General features: G+C 42.2%; 1 protein-coding gene across 1 annotated transcript in view; it reads left to right on the forward strand.

Moving 5' to 3' along the window:
• Nucleotides 1–676: 676 nt before the first annotated feature.
• Nucleotides 677–14,160, forward strand: part of LOC104521711 (myosin-10) — a gene marked incomplete at its 5' end in the record, with an annotated part of 15,641 nt that continues 2,157 nt past the window's right edge. The window contains 13 exon segments of the mRNA XM_010163787.2: nucleotides 677–871; nucleotides 973–1,117; nucleotides 2,558–2,764; nucleotides 3,823–3,927; nucleotides 4,969–5,121; nucleotides 5,463–5,711; nucleotides 6,262–6,474; nucleotides 6,976–7,188; nucleotides 8,631–8,792; nucleotides 10,685–10,813; nucleotides 12,497–12,585; nucleotides 12,826–12,949; nucleotides 13,065–13,328. Coding sequence (XP_010162089.2) covers nucleotides 677–871; nucleotides 973–1,117; nucleotides 2,558–2,764; nucleotides 3,823–3,927; nucleotides 4,969–5,121; nucleotides 5,463–5,711; nucleotides 6,262–6,474; nucleotides 6,976–7,188; nucleotides 8,631–8,792; nucleotides 10,685–10,813; nucleotides 12,497–12,585; nucleotides 12,826–12,949; nucleotides 13,065–13,328 — 2,248 coding nt within the window.

The following is a 14,160-nucleotide window of genomic DNA, read 5'->3' on the forward strand; positions in this document are numbered from 1 at the left end:
ATGCCAGTTTGGGGTTTGCTATTCACTGCACTTCCCCCTCCCAGTCCTAACGCAGCTGTGAACCAGCCAAACACAATGACCCTGGGCTCCAGCAGCAACTGATAACACCAGTACTGTTATCGGTGTTCTCCTCATAACAAGTCTGAACTGAAACCAAAACACAGCTATTCAAACTACTGAGAAGAAAATTAACTCAGTCCTAGCAACACTAGGACAATGGTCGAAGTTCTTGATAGTGTATGTTCCTACTCAGTCACTGAAAGATGTGTGTGGCAGTCCTGCAGCCAGATGTTATGATATAAACTAAACACCTTTTGTATTTTTTGAGTAGTGATCCATGTTTTTGTGCAGAGAAAAAATTCTAGAGACAGGGTGTAGTTTCTGGGACAGTGTTGAGGTCTACAAAACTGGAATATTTTAATGTAAACTTGAAAGCTTGATCATTCTAGCAGTGCATCTGTAGTACCTGGGGCACTGTGGTTGTTGGGATCTTGAGAATAACAGTGCAGTTGTGGTTTTCTGTCTATGAAGTTTTAGAAGGTCTATTTTATTCTAGTGGGAAAGAAGAGTTATCATTTCTGTACATAATTAAATAATGCTGGACTGTTACGAGAATAGATCTGAAGCTACGAAATGTCATTAACTGTTGTGCCTCTGTTTAACAGAGGTGATGAAGAAGCGGTTACAACGCACTGAAAGTGATAAGAGAGTTACAGGCTCAAATTGCAGAACTCCAGGAGGATCTCGAATCTGAGAAGGCATCGCGCAACAAGGCGGAAAAGCAGAAAAGAGATTTAAGTGAAGAGTTGGAGGCTTTAAAAACTGAACTGGAAGATACCTTGGATACCACTGCAGCACAGCAAGAGCTGAGGTAGGATCATATGCCTGTGTATAGAAGGCACCATTAAAATTGGTCTTTAATTTCCAGAAGACTAAAATGCTGATTTTGGTAACCATTGATGCTTCCTCTAGGACAAAGAGAGAGCAGGAGGTGGCTGAACTGAAGAAAGCAATTGAAGAGGAAACCAAAAATCATGAAGCACAGATCCAGGAGATCAGGCAGAGGCATGCTACTGCCCTGGAAGAGCTCTCTGAACAACTTGAACAGGCCAAAAGGGTGAGAGGAAAATGAATTACAGAAATAGGTTTTTCTGCTTCAGGACTTTTTATAAGTAACCTAAGTGTGGTAGTCCGTTCCACTGATATCTGCAGACCTATGTTGTCTTTTATGCCTAACAATTGCCACTGAAACAAATATATCCTGCTGCTTTGAATACATTGCAACTATTAGACTGTCTTGGCATCTATCTGAAAAGTGTTCATTAGACTTGGAAAGGGTGCACCTAGGGATAAATTCACGTAGTACTTCTGTGGGAATTATCCAGCAGGCCATGTGCTTATTTGGTGAAAAGCAGTTCTCTGCATTTCTCTGCATGAGTGAGCTGCAGGATGCTTCCAGATAAGGTAATTGTAATGTTGGTGCTCACAAATAACCAACTGTGAGTACAGGTAGTATGGAAGTTCTTCCAGCCACTCTTAACTTCATGCTTGTACTGGGACCTTCAGTATCTTGACAGTGTGCACAGCTGTGTTGTGTTCTCTGGTAACCACCACCAGAGCAGGCAGGAGGAGGCACACCTGAATACCATGGTTCCTAAGAGTGTAGCTTGAGTGTCTTGTTCAAAAGTAGAATTATTCCAAAATAATTCCATTATTACTGCCAAAAAAAAAAAAAAAGTCTCCTTAGTCTGTCAAATGATAGTTCTGGTCATTCACAAGTGTATGTGTGGACAGTTCATATACTGTAGTAATAATTTTATGTAGGGAATACTTCACAAGCTTCCTTAGTTTAAAATACTAAGTGAGAAGCATAGTAGTTAAAAGCTGGTGAAAATTATAGTTTATTCACCTGCGGTTTTTATGCATGTCATCTGCTCCTTATTCATTAAGTGTTCTCAATAAGAGCATGAAAAGATGGAAAAATACCCTGCAATCTTAAACAAAGGTCCTGTGATAAGGTGGTGTCAGTTCTGGTGATGTAGAAAGAATGGCACTTAAACATCCCTTATGCAAATTATTAGTTTTTTAAAAAGGTTTTTAACATTTGTCAGTGCAGTGGGGAAAAGTGCTTTGTTATGCACTTCTGGGCTGCTATGCCTACTAAAATCAGGGTGGCTTTAGCTGATATCTTTCCTTTTATTTCTGTGAGATGAGCCATGCTGATCTGTTAATGGGCACATTCCTTCCTACTTACAGTGCTACTCAAACAGTCATTTCACAGCACTGACATCCCGGATCTTGTTGAATTCATAAAAGTATCTTCTGGTCCTCACTGTTACCTGTGATATCTGAGAGTGGAAGAACTTGCATCAACTTGGTCTTTGGCTAAAATACACAGGATGTGTTACATGGCAGCATTTTAAACACTCACAACTTGCTGAGCACTCGTTTTATCTTTTCAACTTATAAACCTGATTTGCTGGACTGAATATTTTTAGCAGAAAACTTAATTGCTGTGTAACAAAGTGTTGAATTTATTTTCTTTTGTTTTTCCTAGTTCAAAGCAAATCTTGAGAAAAACAAGCAAGGCTTAGAGTCGGACAACAAGGAGTTAGCCTGTGAAGTGAAGGTACTGCAGCAGGTCAAGGCAGAGTCTGAACATAAGAGGAAGAAGCTTGATGCTCAGGTACAAGAGCTAACTGCTAAGGTCACAGAAGGAGAAAGACTGAGGGTGGAACTGGCGGAGAAAGCTAACAAGCTGCAGGTAAGGCTGTATGGAAGTCCTGAACTGCTGAAAAATATGCAAGAAAGTAAAAGCCTTAACCATATACAGAAACAGCTAGGAGGAGTGACTTTCAAAGGTGCAGTGAGGTCTGCAGGACCTGGGTCTGTAGCTGTTGTGGGAGGTGATCTCAGTCATGCACTCGTGTACTTGAGAGGCTTAAAGTGGTGGTGTGCCTCAGGTGGAGATAGCTGGACAGCCGTGACACTAATGGTGATCTTTTTTGGGCTATGTGAGAATTAGAGTAGCTTCTAAGTACATGGCTTTTCATCCTGGTGACCAACCCTGTAGGAGGCTCTGCTGAGAGCTGGCCTACAGGTTTTTTGACTTGGATACAGGTTTGAGTAGATTGGGCTGAGCTCATTTGTAAGTGTGAGCAAAAAGGTACTGATTGATGATGGCCACAGGCTTCCTTTTGTGCTTCGAAGTTGGAAGCTTTACAGATAGGGATTGTAAGTAAGGACCTATTCTTCTCAGAAATGGAGAAAATAGACAAATGCAGTCAGGGTTGACTTGTAAACCACAGCATCAAGTACTTGAGGTAAATCAAGCTAAGGTGCTTCAACAAGGGCATGGCCCAGCTCTTTGAGGGAAAGCTTTCAGACAGTCTCTTACTGCATATGCAAGTAGCAGAGCCTAAACCAGCAAGAGTTGGCACCTGGCAGTAACCTGTTCTCTTGCAGTCATGCTTTAAACCCAGCTGCCACCCTGATAAGCCCAGAATTAATGGTTCTGTAAAATATATGGTCCTTTAATTAAAAATAGCATTTAAGTATGAGTGCAGATACTGGAATGACATGCTCTGCTAAACAGCATGCCTAACTCTGTGATACCCTTAAATTCAAAATTGCCATCCAACTTCGTTCCTGACTGAACTTCAATATTTGTAGCTTGTTGTGTCTCAGCATGGGATCTATTGTTGTCTTGCCATACCAGGGATTTGTTGAGGTTTTGGGTTCTGCAGTTCCAGCTCACAGAGGGATGTAGGCTTTGCTGTGAGTCAGCTGCATGCTGTTACCTTCAGACTGCTTGCTTTGCAGAACGAGTTGGATAATGTCTCAAGTCTCCTGGAGGAAGCAGAGAAGAAAGGCATCAAGTTTGCCAAGGATGCGGCTAGTTTGGAATCTCAGCTTCAGGATACACAGGTGTGTGTGTGTGCAGTGAAGCTTGAACTTTGCACTGAAGCTTTGTTCCTCATTGAAATGCTGACTGCATAACAGAAAATACATTTTCAGTTATGGTTTGGAAATTCCCTTGGGTAGAAGCTGTATTTCCTATTGAAGTCTTGTGAAATGTGATGTCTATTGCCTGCTCAACTACACGTGGAGCCAATTTTTCATTATCTAAGATTCACTACTTGATAGACTGTAGCCTTTCAGTTTCTCTTTTATTTCTTAATCTCTGTGGGAAATAAACATTAAGTCAAAAAAAACTTTCCAAGTAGAATGTTAATGTAAATAGGATTCTAGGGGTATAAGAGAGGCACAAGGGACATTACCCTGTCTTTTACTGACAGCTAGTGTTTGGTTTTGAGTTAAATAATGCAGTTTTATGCATGTATTCAACACTTAAATAGACTCCTCTCACCACTCTCCCCTGCTAACAGTGACTACTTCAATAATGTTAATCACAACTGGAGAGGTCTCTGAGGAACAGGATGGGGGAGGGAGGATGGTGGTTACACCCTTTATTAGTTTCTGTTATGGCAGAAGTTTCCACTGCCAAATTACAGCTATCTTTAAACTGACCTTTCTATTTAAGGAATGCAGCAAAACCTGGAAGCATGCTGCCATTGCAGGATTTGCTGCTATATATTCTTCCCAGGTGGTTTCAAATAGAAACTCTTTGTGTCTGAAAGAAGAAAAATAAATTTTGAAGGTCAACTTCTGTGCTCATACCTTTAAAGATGGAAAAGATCCATTAACTTCTAGAACAGACAGTGGCATGGATTCCCTGATCAGATATATGCTTTAAAAAGGTGTAAGCGTGCCCAAAATGAACGAGCAGTGCCTTTTTGAAAACCCAAGTTACAGATGGCTTCATAATCATGTCCTTGTACAAAAATGCTGTGAGAAAAATAATCAAACCTGAAACTCCATATAGGATAATGGAGGGTGGTAGCCCAAGGCCACAGTTAACATCCTGTGAACCAAACTGAACGTTGAATATGTCTGTCTGTGTAACAGGAGCTGCTGCAGGAAGAAACCCGCCAGAAACTCAACCTGAGCAGTAGGATTAGGCAGCTGGAAGAGGAGAAGAACAACCTGCAAGAGCAGCAGGAAGAGGAAGAAGAGGCCAGAAAGAACTTGGAGAAACAGATGCTCGCCTTGCAGTCACAGGTAAGCTGTTGGAAATGGTAGGACTTCTGGAAGGCCTACGTGTTCCAGGTGAGATTAATCAGTGTCCCAAACCTGTTGGAAAAATACCATGCAATTTGCACACATGCTAGACCAGATTTGGGAATAAAATTTCCTGTGTTCTTTCTCCATTGCAGTAATGACCAGTACAACTAACTGCAATGGGCAAGACTTTCCCCTACTTAATATCCTGCTAGCTCACAATTTTTCTGTTACTTTAGCTATCAGTAACATCTAATTCTGGTTTTGGGTTTTGGACCTGATGACATTCTTTCCTTCTTGTGATGCACTAGGGAACATTATTTTCTTTTATTGGATTTCAGTTGGCTGATGCTAAGAAAAAGGTAGATGACGACTTGGGAACCATTGAAGGCTTGGAGGAAAATAAGAAGAAATTATTGAAGGACATGGAGTCCTTAAGCCAACGCCTAGAGGAGAAGGCAATGGCTTATGACAAACTGGAAAAGACAAAGAATCGCCTGCAGCAAGAGCTGGATGACTTGATGGTAGATCTAGATCATCAGCGCCAGATTGTTTCTAACTTGGAGAAAAAGCAGAAGAAGTTTGATCAGGTACTGTAGTTTCCTGTCATCTTGCTGCTTACTATGATTTTTAAATGGCATCTTGTTTATATTGTTACTGCATAAATAATCCTTTTATAAAGAAGGGTCTGACCAGAGTACTGTGTTTATTGATAAATCTTTTATGATCAGTTTGGCCTTTGTTAAGAGTAACTTGTCACTTACAGTTTCAGTGAGTTAAATGCCAGCTTTGAGTCTTGTTAGATCAAGTAATAAGCTCTTTATACACAAAAAGGAAATTATTGGAACAAGAACTTAAGAGTATTATTGTAATCTCTCAAGATAGACTAAGAAAAGATGTGGAGACTGAAAGATGAAAATAATATAAAACTTATTTAATCTTGATTAGTAGCTTGCTTTCCTCATCTCATCCCAGAGTAGCTGTGGCTGTTTTCTTACTAGCACTTTGATCAAGATTGAGAGACTAGACAGCTTCTGAAGGCCAATTAAACTTAGAGTATTAACCACTTCATTGACTAAAACACCACGAAGGACTTGGTTATAGAACTTATGAGATGGTTTAACTATTTCTTATGTTCAGATGCTGGCAGAAGAAAAGAACATTTCTGCCAGATATGCAGAGGAAAGAGATCGTGCTGAAGCAGAAGCAAGGGAGAAGGAAACCAAGGCACTCTCTCTGGCTCGGGCTTTGGAAGAAGCCCTGGAAGCCAAGGAAGAATTTGAAAGGCAGAACAAACAGTTGCGTACAGATATGGAAGATTTAATGAGCTCTAAAGACGATGTGGGCAAAAATGTAAGTACTTTTCCACACCATGTTTTGTTATAAACTGCATAGGGAATAACACAGGAAAACTCCCTGGCTGGAGAAGTATGTTTGACACAAAAATAGAACTTCTTGAAGCTGATTTATAGCCCACAATTCTGGAGGAATTAATGCTCAGAATAAGGGGGTGGTCTTTATTAACATCAGGCCTCTTCAAAAGATATGGATGCATGGAGAGCAGAAGCTGCTGGCCCAATGACTCATGGCACTGCACTAGATTTAAGAGCTTGTCTCACTGCTACTTCTTCTCTGTGACGTTGCACAGCTCATCTCTGCAATCATCTGCATGGATCTTTGTTGGGTTCTCTCATACAAACTTAGAGATGCTGCTCTGCCTGTTCTGATTCATTGTCCAATTCAGAGCATCACAAAATGTCATGTACTGCATTAATTAAGGTACGATTTTGCTGTTAATAACTGCTGATATGGAGGTACCTGAAAGAGAGGGTCTGATTAATGTTTGTGGCTTAGGTCCATGAACTGGAGAAGTCAAAGAGAACTTTAGAGCAACAAGTTGAAGAGATGAGGACTCAGCTTGAGGAACTGGAAGACGAACTGCAGGCCACAGAAGACGCTAAGCTTCGTTTGGAGGTGAACATGCAAGCAATGAAAGCCCAGTTTGAGAGAGATCTGCAAGCCAGAGATGAACAGAACGAAGAGAAGAAGAGGATGCTGGTTAAGCAGGTATGTCTGTTTTACTGTACTTCATAGGGAGAAGGGTGTGAAGATCTTTTGCCAAAGCTCTGTGGCTTTGGTGATAACTTGCTACGTGAAAAATAAAACTCTTTGCTTAAAGATCCCATCCTATAGAAATCTTTATTTCTGATCTTTACAAACAATAGAATAGGTCTCGTTGAGGACTGGCCACTGTCAACTGTTAGTGTTAGTCTGCTACTAATGGTCCTCCAAAAGCACTCAGCATACAAGCAGAGGTTTGGCTATTGCCACGTGGGTGTATTTCAGGGACAGGGGTGTGTTGTTTGATCTTCCCAGCCCATCCTATTTGATGTGCAGGAACAAATCCATGGATGCTGAGATAATGACAGTCTTTCAGTCTAAGTGAACCGTTTCCTAAATGAAAATCTTGGCAAAGATTCCAGATTTCTCAGGCTTGAGAATTCTAGTAACACAAAGCAAATAAGAAGAGTCTCAAGAAATGCCTTTAAATAAAATTTTATGCTTGTAAGTGAAGATGGTTCTAAATTAACATTAAGCTTTAAGGAAAAAAACACCCAATATTTAAAGATTTATCACAAGAAAAAAAAAAATGCACAATTACTGAGAATCACCAATATAGAAATAAACATAGCCTGGAGGCTTTGGAAGTTCTCTGCAAAATTGCTATTACCTGGCACTGGACAAAAGCTCTTGGCCGAGCATGAGGAGAGGAGACTTGCTTCAAAATAAACCATATTCTTTCTTGTTGGTAACCTGTGGCATTTCTGGCTCAGTTTTATTTTGTGGAAGTTTGGCTTAGTTCATGTTGGCTTGTGCTGAGTTAGTTTTCTGTTTTGTTTTGAAATAAAGCTGTAGGTATATCAATGCCAGTAGTGTAGCTGTTTCAAAGGGAATTATTTCACTTTTTTTTTCTTGAAAAAATGAGGTGATTCTACTTCTTATTTTCTTCTTAGTGGTTCAATCAGTATTAGTGACATCTGCCCCAGAGTCATACCTAAATGTGGATAGATGTGCTGGGCAAGAAGCTGATCACTAAGTAGCTGAACAGATCACAGAATCACAGAAAGTTGGGGATTGGAAGGGACCTCGAAAGATCATCCAGTCCAACCCCCCTGCCAGAGCAGGAACCTCAATGAGATCACACAGGAAGGTGTCCAGGCGGGTTTTGAATGTCTCCAGAGAAGGAGATGAAATGGAAATGCCTGAGAAGCTGAATTATTGTCTTTTGTTTTCCTTTTTGCCAGTTCAGAGATCTCTGCTTCCAGTCTGTGGATTTGTTTTTGCCACCTGCAGTGTCTTCCCACCTAGCTTGCATCCTGTAGTCTTCTCCAACTGAGTAATGTTAGTTCTGCTCTGCAAAGGTCTCTTGGAGTCACTGACCACTTTGTTGGTATTTCACGTTTGCTCCGTCCCTGGAACTGAGCCTGTTAATCGCGTTGATTTCACAGGTGCGAGAGCTGGAGGCAGAACTGGAAGATGAGCGCAAACAGAGGGCTCTTGCTGTGGCAGCCAAGAAGAAAATGGAGATGGATCTGAAAGACCTGGAAGGTCAGATAGAAGCTGCAAACAAGGCTCGAGATGAAGCAATCAAACAGCTACGTAAGCTGCAGGTAGGCACAGCTCATCAGTGGAGCTGCTTTCCCTCCTGGTGACAGTCTGTCACCGGTGTTGCTTTTCCCTAAACGCATTTGTAGCTTGAAGGCAAAGGGAGTATCAGACTTGACATATGTCACAGAGAATCTGGCCTAAACTTATCACCAGCTCAAAACTCATCTCATCCTTTTGTCGGTAAGGGGTTAAGTTTCTCCCCCATCTCATTCTATTGGGTAGTCGTTATTTTCTGTATTTCAACATTTTGCATAAGGATTTACTGAGCATTGCTTTCTAGGCTGCATTTTTAAATCTATGGCTGTTTGTATCTTTGACTTTACTGATTTGAGCTCAGCTCTTGTTGACTGCTGCTTCCTCAAGTTGGTGAACTTTTTAAGGCGTTTTCAGCCAAAAATGCTGTAGAGAAAAAGAAGGGGTAAATTTTCATTGCATTTAAAAAGCTCCAAGATGCCCACTCTTTTAGTTTTGCAAGAAAATAACAATCCTCATGTCAAGGATTTATTTTTCATTACCAGAAAAATATTAAACATTTGGTACAGTTCAGTTTTGACCAAAATTTTCAGTGTCATGGCCCAAAGCTGCAGGAATATGAGGCCGTGGCAAGACCATGTAACGCATACGGCACATTAAATTGCTTTTCTTCCCTGTCCACTTTATTCTTTGACAATCCTACTTCAAATTCTGTTTCAGCTGACTGAGGCCAGAGGAGGCCACAAGGATGATGCGAGGGCTGGAGCAGCTCTGCTGTGAGGACAGGCTGAGAGAGTTGGGGCTGTTCAGCCTGGAGAAGAGAAGGCTCCAGGGAGACCTTCTAGTGGCCTCCCAGTACCTGAAGGGGCTCCAGGAAGGCTGGGGAGGGACTTTGGCCAAGGTCAGGGAGTGACAGAACAAGGGGTGATGGCTTGAAAGTGGCAGAGGGGAGATTTAGATTAGATGTGAGGAAGAAATTCATGGCTGTGAGGGTGGTGAGATGCTGGCCCAAGATGCCCAGAGAAGCTGTGGATGCCCCCTCCCTGGAAGTGTTGAAGGCCAGGTTGGATGAGGCTTTGAGCAACCTGGTCTAGTGGAAAGTGTCCCTGCTGCTGGCAGGGGGGTTGGGACTGGATGATCTTTAAGGTCTCTCCCAACCCAAACCAGTCTGGGGTTCTATGAACTCTGGAACTGAGCCCTGGATGAAGAGGGAGCATTAGGTTAGAGCAAGAAATGCTGGTACCCAGCAGTTAACTCCTCTAGTCCAAGAGGACAGGACAGCCAGAGAGTCCATACCTGATCTCTGTACACTTTCATACAAGCACCTGAAATAAGTGGTCTCATGACTGGTGGCATTCTAAAGATGCAGGGACAACTTAAATGCAGTTTCTCCAACTTTTGTACTCACGTTGAACTTGTGCAGATTAAGATCTTAGTCTGTGTTGTGTTCCTTCTGAAGGGAAGGGTAAGTGTGTGCCACTAGGTGTGCAGAATGGTGCATTGTGTTACTTCTGCACTGAGAATAGTTTCTTACCTTACATACTTTTAATAAATTTTGGGGTTTTTAGTAATTTTAAATTATTTTTTTACCAGTCATTCCACAAGCTTTACCTCTTGTTACATGACAAATGTAATTGAACAGCTCTTTATTGGAGTTTTTTTTTTCCTACAAGAAATACACCAGTTAAAGGAGATGATGTCTTATAATGTGGTATTTCTGACAAGGAGCTGAGTGAAGGAAAGATGAGAAAATGAAGTTTTACTATGAAAATAAGAACTGAAAATGCATTTGTGTGGAATGAAGCCATGTGGGGAGGAATATCTTGCCTCTTAAGGGCCAAAATGCTTCAGAGCTTCTAATAAACCTTGTGATTGATCTAATGCAGCATGGCTTTTTCTTTCCCCCGCTTTCCAACTGCAGGCTCAAATGAAAGACTACCAGCGGGAGCTGGAAGAAGCTCGTGCATCCAGAGATGAGATCTTTGCACAGTCTAAAGAGAGTGAAAAGAAGCTCAAAGGTCTTGAAGCAGAAATACTCCAACTGCAAGAGGTGAGATTGAAATTGAATAAATTTGTTTTTCTTGCTAGAGTAAGGTGAAGATCAGAGAGTAAAAAAAAAATAAAAAGCAACCTAGTGAATTAAACAGAGAAATGAGAAATGAGAGCCAGGAGAACTTTCACTTCCCACCTGCCCCAGGTTATCTGTGAACTTCTTAGTGTTGTAGGACTCATTCTAGTAGTCTGGATTTCATTTCTCTGCCTGGGTAGCAGGAAAGTTTTACCACTGCTTGAACAGATTTGAGGCTTCACTAGAACGTGTAGGGTGGTTTGATAGTCTCTAAATGGTGCAGCACACAGTGTCAGTCCTAAAATTGATTACTGGAAACTTTAAAAACCTAACAATCTCTCCAGTACCTCAGTGGACCGTTTAAGTCTGTGGAGGTTTTTCACTCTGCCCTCTTAGATCCTCATCCCTTTCTCTTACGGGCACATGTTCCCTCATTGTTGGCAATTTTTGCAAGAGCTCCAAGTCTTGCTCTGTATTGCTGATCTTCCATTATCTCCTTGGTCTGCCACGAGGTCAAACATCAGCAGAATTGCCTTGTGTGAGAGGCTGCCTCTTTTTTTTGTCCTACATTAACTGCAAACCAAAGTTTGAAGCGATCACTCAGATTTTACTACACTTGTTGTTTGAGCCTTTACAGATAACCCAGAACTCACTGGAGCTTCTCCATGTTGTTCTTTTGTGGACTTCAGGCTTGTCAGTCTTGCACTTGCAGTGCATTTAATTGTCTGTCTTAGCAAATGCTTGGATGTTTCTACCACTTAATACAGTTTTATAATATGGGATTCAGCGCTGCTTATACTGTTGTGCTAAAGCTTTTATTTTTTGTACTTTGCTTGCATCCATGCTGTATACTCTGTAAAAACCTAGAGAATTTGCTTAATTTAGTGCCCACTTTATGCTGAAGGTGTTTATTAGAGCATGTGACAGAATGGTTTTCTCCTGCTGTTTTGGGTTTGAATGTTACTGATTTTCAAAGATTCCCCCCCCACCCCACCTTAACTTTATGCAAAGAACACTTGAGGGATGATAGATAAATCCCTTGTAGTCATATGGCAGTTAAAGGGGAGGAAATACCAAGATAATGTGTCCTGCTAGCTCCTACAGCTGTTCCTTGGGCTTATCCATTAAAAGACCTCAGGGATATCACAGAATGTTGGGGATTGGAAGGGACCTCGAAAGATCATCCAGTCCAATCCCCCTGCCAGAGCAGGAACCTCAATGAGATCACACAGGAAGGTGTCCAGGCAGGGCTTGAATGTCTCCAGAGAAGGAGACTCCACACCCTCCCTGGGCAGCCTGTCCCAGGGCTCTGTCACCCTCACTGTAAAGAAGTTTCTTCTCAAGTTTAAGCAGAACCTCCTGTGTTCCAGCTCACACCCATTGCCCCTTGTCCTACCATTGGGCATCACTGAGAAGAGCCTGGCTCCATCCTCCTGACATTCACCCTTTACATATTTATAAACATTAATGAGGTCACCCCTCAGTCTCCTCTTCTCCAAGCTGAAGAGCCCCAGCTCCCTCAGCCTTTCCTCATCAGGGAGATGCTCCACTCCCTTAACAGCTCCCACTTCACAGCTTCTCCCAGAAGTTAGTAGAAGGCCAGACTGTTAGCAGAAGTTTTGAGATTCCTAATGCTGTCATGACTCTCTTCCTAAACCTTCCCAGGAGTTTGCTGCGTCGGAAAGAGCCCGTCGTCATGCTGAGCAAGAAAGGGATGAGCTGGCTGATGAGATTGCAAACAGTGCTTCAGGAAAGTGAGTCATCAAATGTTTTAATTGTGCATCTGAGGAACTTCAGGCACCAGCAGCTGTAGTTCTCTTGTGAATTCTGTATTGACCTGTCTTCATGAGAAAAATTCCCTGTTGTTATGAAAGAGAATTGCTGACACAGTAGCTTTTAATGACAGTTTGCAAGGCCTAAAGTATCAGAAGCGAAACAGCCTGTTGCTTTGTATCAGATCTGAACACGTCTTGACCCAAATACTTCCTTTCTAGGTCAGCGCTGCTGGACGAGAAGCGCCGGCTGGAAGCTCGTATTGCACAGTTGGAGGAAGAGCTTGAGGAAGAGCAGAGCAACATGGAGCTTCTCAATGAGCGATTCCGAAAGACCACGCTGCAGGTGAACCCCTTGTTGGCAGTCCTGTAGGGGCAGTTTGTGTTTCCATGTGCAGTTAAGCAGGGGCTCTGAATAGCTCTTGAATAGCAACTTATCTTCTCTTCTCCTCCTCTGGAAGGTTGACACGCTTAATTCTGAGCTAGCTGGGGAGCGGAGCGCTGCCCAGAAGAGTGAAAATGCCCGGCAGCAGCTGGAAAGGCAGAACAAAGAGCTGAAAGCCAAGCTGCAGGAACTGGAGGGATCTGTGAAGTCCAAGTTCAAGGCAACAATTTCTACCCTAGAAGCCAAGATTGTGCAGCTAGAAGAACAGCTTGAGCAGGAAGCCAAGTAAGGAGAAAAAAGGAAAAAAATAATCTGTTTGTCTGTTTGCTTTGTCAGTTCAGTGTCTGAAACCTCCACGCCTTAAGTTCTTGTAGGGCTGAGATGTGAGTTTACAGCACAGGCATTAGGGTTTATTATCTGGAAAGCTGCTGTTCAGGGGACACGCTTGAACAAGGCAACTGTAAAGTGACTGAGGCTGAAAGTTTCAGAATCTATTTGCTCTGTAACTGAAACTGCTGAATTGACTCTTGAAGTTAACCAGGTGGATGTGTTTGGTAGTTCCAGGACCCACAAGGCGCTACAGAAGTTTCTTGAGACAAGGTGAAACATCCCCTTGAGACACCTGGTCTATTTGCTTAGAGGAAGCAAGTTGAACAGCTTAGGTGTGACAACTTAGCATAGTTGAGATGAATCCTGTGCTCTGCAGAAGTCTTTCTGCAGTGAGTTCTCCTGTCTATCTTTGCCATCTTGGTCCTCCAAATATATATATATATATATTTATATATTTTTCTATTTATTTATTTTAAGCTAGTTCCTCCCAGAGTCTAAAGGAGGACTATCTTATCACCATCCCTGTTCTTTTTGTGCTTCTGGCTCTGTGGGAGGACCATGTTACTGGTTAGAAATAACTTTAAAGCTTATCTGTTCAATCTCATTGTGAAGAAGCACCTTCTTATCCCTTTTTTGATGCTATGCTGCTATTGCTCCAGTGCCAAGACTTCATACCTTCAAAGTTTCATCCCAGCCAACCACCAGCACGCTAAAGCTAAGCCAGTTCTGCTGAGGGTGGCAGGGATGTTGAGAGGACTCAAGTATCAGTTACACAGTGAGGCGAGAGCCTTTCAGAAAGGACAGATCTTGTGTTCCCAGCCTTCGAGTACTGGGAGAAATGA

The sequence above is a fragment of the Antrostomus carolinensis genome, unplaced genomic scaffold (genome assembly GCF_000700745.2).
Source record: "Antrostomus carolinensis isolate BGI_N321 unplaced genomic scaffold, ASM70074v2 scaffold39312, whole genome shotgun sequence".
Classification (NCBI taxonomy): domain Eukaryota; kingdom Metazoa; phylum Chordata; class Aves; order Caprimulgiformes; family Caprimulgidae; genus Antrostomus; species Antrostomus carolinensis.